The following is an 8,252-nucleotide window of genomic DNA, read 5'->3' on the forward strand; positions in this document are numbered from 1 at the left end:
TCACTTTTCTTTAGCTATTTGTTCCAGGGCTATATGAGCCCTAAAATGTAACCGGGCTTCCATGGCATAGTCTTTGTAGTTTTTGATGTTGTCTAGGTTTTTTATTGCCCTGGCACGATCTCCTTTTAGATAGTGCAGAATTCCCAGTTCATAGTAAGTATATGGCACCAGATAATGATCATATTTTAACACTTTCTCCTTTTCAATGACAAAATTAAAGTAGATCTCGGCCCTCTTATATTTGCCTAAGTGTTTCAAGCATATACCTTTCAGTAAATTTAACAAACTTGTGTCATCCATGGCATACTCTTTATTTGGATTTTCTTGTAAAAGCACTTGTCCTTTTTCAATAATTGATAGCCAGCTTGAAATAAGGTCTAGTCTTTTGCTCATGACTCGGAAACCACTCCAGGCATAAATGAATTCCAGAATGGGCTGTGCTGTAAACCAGTCGGAGGTAGTGGCATAGCGCTTACTCTTCTCTGCAATAAACTTTTCTATCGGCACAGAAGTTCCCAAAATCTTTATTCTCAGGCTATCCACTTTTAAGAAGAGAGAGATCATGTCCTCACTCACTGATTTCACAAAATCAGAAGGAAGCAAGGCCAATATCATAGCTTTACTGTATGTATATATTGCCTTGGACCACCTGCTGTGTTGAGACAGTAGATCAGCATAGTGGTAAACCTGCTTCCACTCTTGCAGAAAAATGTGGCACCACATGAGTTCCCAGTAACAGAGGTGATGCACCTGCTTCCATTCATTCTGAACAAAAATACAGTTCTGTAATTTTAACTGTGCAAGTTCAAAACATCCTTTCAGCATATTAAAACGTGCATGAAAAAATGTGAGTATGACACAGTTTGGAAATTTCTGGAGGTAGATTATGAAGAGACCCTCTATAGCAGAATTGTAACCCTTTTCAATACCAAAAGCTACATAGATATAATTGTAATAAAAGAGTAGAGTAAAAACACTTAAGATATTATTTATATGGGATTCAGATGCACTCTCATGAAGCAAAGCCAGGCCTACCTCTCTATCACCAGCAAATCCAACCACACTGAGTAGTTTAAGTGACTTAGGTGGCATAAGTGATAACATCAAATTGAATGCTCCAAGTCCAAATTTTATTCCTCCAACCAGATGTTTGTGGGCTTTGCTTTGGCGGTTAGGTGTCTGTAATACTTGTTGACAGTCTTTGTATATTTGGTAACTTAACCCGATGTTGATCCCACTTTTAAGAAAGCCAAACATAGTGTCATCCTGTATAAATGATACAGAGGATTTCAGGATCAAACACTCAGCATAGCAGAGTTCTGCATGCAACTCCTCTTCTTCGACAGCCTTAATTCCCTGTTTTCTCATTATGCGAGATAAAGTTGTTATCCTACCTTTTCTTCGGAAACGGTTGCAGGTTTTCAAAGCTTCCTTTGCAGCAGCCATTCCAATCTCTATATCTTGTGGATCAAAAGTTAGGATGGCCTTGACAGCCATAAGGATACCATAAATTAGGGCATGGTATATGCTGTTATTAGACCATGGATGAATGAGATCGATGGCATCTGAGAATCTGTTATTTAGAAATAAGTATAATCCAGTTGTGCATTCTTCCAGGGAAGACACTACATCCATTGTTGTTGCCACTGGAATAATTTCATAGGCGTCTTCAAACTTGTCCTCCTTATCACATTCTTTTTTACTTAGAACAAGTGACATATTTGCTTCCCCACTTCGAGATGGGAAATAACTGAAATGAAATGATGTGGCTACAATGAGGAAAGCTCCTGCTTTCCTAATGGGAGTTACTTTTTCCACACAAAGCTCAGCCTGAGACGTTGTGGTTACAATGGAGGCAAACAAACAAATAGTTGTGAAGTGCAGCATTAGGGTATCCTCATCTATGTCAGGCAAGGGAAAAAAAAGATAATTTTATTTACCCAGAAGATATATTCCTGAAAAGTTCAAATCATCTGGAATGTACTAAAGGAAACATGCTCTAAAACCCCATGAAGTAAATCCTTTATAACCAGAAGCGTTCTTTTGTGACCATCACTCCAATATGTCAATTTCATAAGATTATGCTTTTGAGTATTGGTGTTGTAGAACTGTACTATGGTAGCTGTAAAACTTCTCTGTAGGAAGGCCTGGGGGGCAAGAATCTGGCTGGAATGGGGAGATGTAGATTTCTATAACTGTCTACTTAAGACTGAGGAAGGGGTGAATTGTCCAGACCAAAGAATAAAGCTTATGGGAATGAAAAATTGTCCTATTCTATTCTTAGTGCCACCACTATACTTGCATATATTTGCATGGAAAACTAGGTCTTGATGAAATATTGTCAGTTGTATAGGACTCTGAACATGGAAAGTGGTGGAAATTAGAAAGACTTTCTAACGTTGTTGCAGTTACAGAAAATAATTCATATCACAAATTGTTATTACAGCATTACTATAGTCTATAGGTGGGAAATCTTTTTTGCTATTGGGTGTCATGTAACATCTGGAAGGTGGGGTAGAATGGGTACAATTGAAAACCCATTACAAATAGCAAGCTACTTAATTTATTCATAATATATAACTTCAAGTCATCTATTTTCAAACATAGAAACAGCAAACATGACACTTTAATCAGTAATTATTACAATGTTTTGAAATAATTACAAATATATTTAAAACATACTTGAATTCTGTATTTTGATAAGTTAAAAGAGAGGAAGGAGAGGCAAAGGAGAGTAGAATAATCAAAAGAAAAGAAAAAGTAAAGCAGGAAGAAAGATGTAGATTTCTAAACACAGAGAGGGAAAATACATTGTTATATATGAGAAAAAATGATGGGGAGAAAAGTAGGCCCAGAGGTGTTATTTTAGGTAAATTTATTATTTTTACACCCATGTTTCACCTTAAGGTTCAGCTATGTGTCAGGATATTAGCAATTGCAATCACTACTCTTTCAAAAGCTGAGTTAATTATTCGTTTATCTGAAAGGCTCAGTTCTGAGTGGAAAAGTCACACAGTCCATCAGGAGGGAAATTATTCTTGGGGCTAAAATAGTTGTGGCTACATCAAGGTTAACTGGAAAAACCTAGATTAGAGCCTGATTCAACCTAAAGACAGTTTCCTTTCTTCTGGACTTAACCAAAATGATTTCAAATTATATTCTACAGAATCCCTATTCTCCTTTCAAGACAGCTCAAATTTTCCTTTTTCTGAAACTTTAACCACAGTTTGTCAGCATAATCACTCCCATGGCTCCCTGCATATTTTTGCATTGGTGTCTTCTCATTGCATTGTAATCATTTATACACCCGGCAGCTTCAAGGCATGATCTGTGTTTTATTCAGCTTTATATTGCAGTTCTAGCACACTCCCTTGTGCAATGTAGACATTAATAAATGTTTGCTAATGAATATTTCTAAGAATTTCTTGAAAGCAAGTTGTAAATTCATCTTCCTGCCACCTAATTGCTAGGTTCCCTACTTGCGACATGCGCATGAAGATAGATATACCCATAGTGAATTCCCTGTAACAAGGTTGTTGTTTTTTTCTCTAATATTTTTGGGATTGGGATTCTATTTTGTACCCATCTCAAGGATTAATACTTGCAAACGATATAAATTTTCAGAGATGTAGGAAGAAACTTATTCTCCATTTCTTAATGTTCTCACAAAGAGACTTTTCTGCTAGAGGCATACCTCCGGCCAGAGGGCTGACTTCAGGCTGGGAGTTGACAAAAGAAACTGGGAAAATGTGCCTCAGTGGCTTCTGGGTTCCTTTTTTGGACCTAGCCTGTCCAAAGTCTGAAGCCAAAGAAGAGGAAGATTTTCTTTTCTGCTCTCTGCCATTAGTCCTGATTAGGGGCCTGCCATGGTCCAGCTGTGCCTGGGATCAGGTGGAGTAAATCTGTCTCATTAAAGAGGTGATGTGTTAACGAGCCCACTTGGCAGCACACCTGAGGGTCATTATCAACTTAATTAATAAAAAAGGCCATATTTTGGTCTCCTTCCGTCTTACTCCTGCATTTATATCTCATTGGTTCTGAACTCAAGCAAGGAAAAGGGATGTTATTTATCAACCACTAAAACCATCTCTTCTTCCTTTTTCTCTTGTATCCGCTAACCAGATGGTGGGTGCTGTATTCACCCTACATTCCCTTACCTTCTCTCCTCCCATATCCATCAGTGACCAAATCCTGTCAATTCTACCTTACTGAGGTGACACTCCTGTTCTCCATAACATCTCAGGCATATTTCTCGAACAATACTTATACTAAGGTTATAATATGAGAAAAAGCACAGACTCTGAGGTTGGACTGCTTAGGTTTGCATCCTGATTCTTGCTTGGTCTTACCATGCTTCTGATTCCTCATCTGCAAATGGGGAATAATAGAACCTCTATCAAAGAGTGGTTGGGAGAATTAGGTGAATTAATATATGTAAAGCAGTCAGAACAGTATCTTGCAGACATAATAAATACTCAATAAATATTATTTTGTATCCACTACCATCCTCCCCATAGCCTGGCATATAATAGGTGCCTACTGGGTTGTTTTAAATGAGGTTTGGGATGCATATTGCTTTCTGTAGGAGCCCCAAAGCCCTTGATTACTAAGGCAGAGTCACACTCCTGTCACTTTTCTTTTGCTTAAAAGATTCTATCTGAAATGTCTCTCTACTTCTGTTTGTCTAAGTTTTTCTTTTTAAAACTTCAATTCAAGTCTTCCTTCCTGAATCCAATGAGGCCTTCTTTAATTACCTCAATTCACAATGAGCTCTCCCTCTCCTTATAATATTGTCTGCATCATGGCTTTTATTACCTATCATGCCATTATAGGCACAGATCCTCTCTCCACAAAGTGGGGAAGTGTTTTCCCACATAGCAGACTCTGCATAAATATATATTTTGGATTATGAAGAGAATAACAGTAGAAATTATCCATAAACCTAGAATTTATAATCAGTGTTGTACTCTTTAGGTTCTACTTTCTACATAAATCTAAATCTGGGAAGCTACTGTTAATGTTATTTCACTTGCTAAATCAACAATGGTCTCCTAGTTGCTGAATCCAATAGACACCTTTCATCTCTTATCTCAGCCTTTCTGCCACCCTTGACACTCCTGATAACTCTCTCTTTGAAATTCTCTCTTTCCACCAAGATATCTTGGTAATTCTGTACTAGCTAGAGCTTGACATTGTAGGAGGTGGAGAAGGATAGCTGGATAATAGATAAGGCTAGAGAGAGAAGCAGAAACCAGATCTTGATGAGGCAGGCCAGGTATGCCATCCTGAGGAGAAGGCACTTTACTCTAAAGGCAATGGGGAGCCACTGAAGGATTTAAGTGAAGGGGGTGGGGTGGGATAGAGATCTTCATTTGGAAAGATCATTCTAGTAAGGAGAATGGAGTAGGGGAGGGTAATACCATACTTGGAAGATCAGTCAGTTTGAGCCTTAAGTTGGGTAGAGAGGGAGAGGTTGAAGATGCAGAAAGGAACAATTCAGTAAAAAGGTGACAGAGCATGAGTGAAGGGAGGAGTAGCCTTGATAAGATGAGGAAAACCTCTTCCACTAACACAGAAGAGCCTTCCTTCCTTTCATTCATTGGACACCTACTTAACTGGGCTCCTTCTATATGCAGAACACTGTTCTTGGTGCTGGGGATAAAGCAGTGAAAAAAACAAACTGCTGTCAGGGAGTTGATTTCCTTGAGGAGGGATATTGTGGTGTGAGAGAGAAAGAGAATAAATAAATGAATAAATAACATGTCAGCTGCTGAAATATGCTAAGAAGAAGAATAAAGTTATGGTGTGTGACCTACTTGCTATTTTATGTAGGGGAGTCAGGGAAGGCCTCCCTGATAGTGTGATATTTGAGCAGAGATTTGGAAGACATCATGGTCTCTTGATCTCTCTTCCTCCAGTCTCAGATAAATGAACATCCCATATGTTCATGTGATGCCCTGTCTTTCCTCTATCACAGCACCAATGATATATATATATATATTTAAATGTCTGTCTTCTGACTTTGTCTTTTATATCTGTCTTCATCACCCAGTATGACTGGCATTTAGTCATTAAACTAAATTAACCTTTATTGAATGGCTACAACAATTCTCAATTTATGCAAGCTAAAATAAATTCCAGGTGAAGTAATCATCTAACTGTCAAAAAACTTTATGAGTCAGGAAAGTTTATTGGTGACTACAAAGGACTGATGTCTTTCATATAAAAAGAGTTTCTATGAATCAGTGACAAAATAAATCAGCAAAAGACATAAGTAAATTGCCAATAAGCATAATGTCAACCTCACTGTAAACTAATAAAATACAAATTAAAAAATAAGATGGCCATTTTAAAAACCAAATTGGCATTTAAAAAAATTATAATGCTCAGTATTAATGAAGGCACAGAGTACCAAATACTCTTGTAGACTTATTGGTGGGTTTATAAATGGGTACAACCTTTATGGAGAACAAGTTGGCAACATGTTTTTAAAACTTTTATATTTTTCATACTCTTTGACCCAGAAATTTTACTTACAGAATTATTCTAAAGAAGTTATCATAGATATGCCTAGAAAGCTATACAAATTATATTTATTTCAATATTATTTATAACAGAAAAAATGAGAACAATTTAAATTTCTTACATGAGAGGATACCCATGCAATGGAAAACTATGCAAACATTAAAATGTAGAATACTTAATGACTTGGAAAATTGTTTGTGAAGTAAAAAAAGCAGTTTTTACCAGTTACGTGACCCAACTCTTTTCCAAAGAGGAGCTACATGCATTAATAAAAATTGAAACTATACGCTTCAGAATATTAATAATGGTTATATCTGGGTAGTGGGATTATGGATAACTTTTATATTCTTTTTTATTTAATAACATTCAATAAATACTGAGCACCTACTGTATGAAAAGGACTATGCTAGGAACCAGGCAAACAATGATTAATAAGATAAATCTGGTCCATGCTCTCACAAAACCCACAGCCTGGTCTTTGTGCTTTTCCCTATTTTATATAATCTCCACAATCAACATGTTACTTTTTTTTTTTTTATTGTGGAATATATCATATTTACATAGAAGTGGTAACTTTCCAAGTGAAATTTAACAAGTAGTTAGAAAGCAAATTTCAAAGAATGTTATGGGTTACAGTTCCACAGTTTCAGTTATTTCCTTATTATGAAATATAACACATATGCAAAAAGGTCATAACTTTTTAAGTATGATTTAACAAGTAGTTATATAGGAAATCTCCAAGAATATTACGGGTTACAGTACCATAGTTTCAGTTATTTTCTTATTGTGAAATATAAAATAAATACAAAAAGGTGATAGCTTTCAAATTACAATTTAACAAGTAGCTATATAGCAAATTTCAAAGAATGTTATTGGTTACAGCTCCAACATTTCAGTTCTTTCCTTCTAGTTATTCTAATAACCTAGCAACTAAGAAAAAGAAAATGATCTAGCGATTCAGTATTCATAATCCTTTGTTAAATTCCATCTTGTCTGTTGCTACCCCTTCCTCTAGTTTAATCACTTTCCCAATCTTCAGGGATGTCTAGGCAGTGACCACCCTAACTTGTTCATGTTGAAAAGGGATGTCTACATTATGGGAAAATGGGACGCAACTGCTTGATGTTCTTCAAGAGGCTATTACCTCTGGGTTTGGGACTTAGCTGGCATAGAGCTCTCTGTAGGATTTAAGTTTCTGAAGAATAAACTTGGTGAGTAAAACTTTTATAGAGTCTCAGGTAGGGACCCAGGTATTCCTTAGGGTTTGGGGGACTAATGTTGACTTGGACTTATCATACTGTGGCCATTTGGGATATCTAGCCAGTTACTAGGAGTAACCTCCAGGACAGCCTCTCAACTCTATTTGAAATTTCTTAGCCACTGAAACCTTATTTTGTTGCCTTTCTTTCCCCCTTCTGGTCAAAAAGGCATTCTCAACCCTTCAATGCCACGGTCAGGCTCATTTCCAGAATTTGTATCCCACATTGCCAGGGGGACTCACTCACCTGGAGGGTCATGTCCCAAGTCAGAGAGAGGGTGATGAATTTATTTGCAGAGTTGAGCTTAGAGAGAGAAAGTCCACATTTGAGCAACAAAAGAGGTTCTCTGGAGGTGACTCCTAGGCATAATTATAGGTGGGGTTAGCCTCTCCTATACAACCATAAGTTTCACAAGAGCAAGCCTCAAGATTGAGGGCTTGACTTATAAAGTAGGGGTTCCTAATTTCA

The 8,252-nt window shown here is 37.0% G+C and overlaps 1 protein-coding gene across 1 annotated transcript; it reads right to left on the bottom strand.

Annotated features, from left to right (window-relative positions):
* Positions 1-1,719, bottom strand: LOC119512110 (tetratricopeptide repeat protein 39B-like). Its single transcript, XM_037806625.1, has one exon. The coding sequence runs from the start codon at positions 1,717-1,719 to the stop codon at positions 1-3; it is 1,719 nt and encodes a 572-aa protein (XP_037662553.1).
* Between the last annotated feature and the right edge of the window lie 6,533 nt (positions 1,720-8,252).

This window comes from Choloepus didactylus, chromosome 17 (assembly GCF_015220235.1).
Source record: "Choloepus didactylus isolate mChoDid1 chromosome 17, mChoDid1.pri, whole genome shotgun sequence".
Taxonomy (NCBI): Eukaryota; Metazoa; Chordata; class Mammalia; order Pilosa; family Megalonychidae; genus Choloepus; species Choloepus didactylus.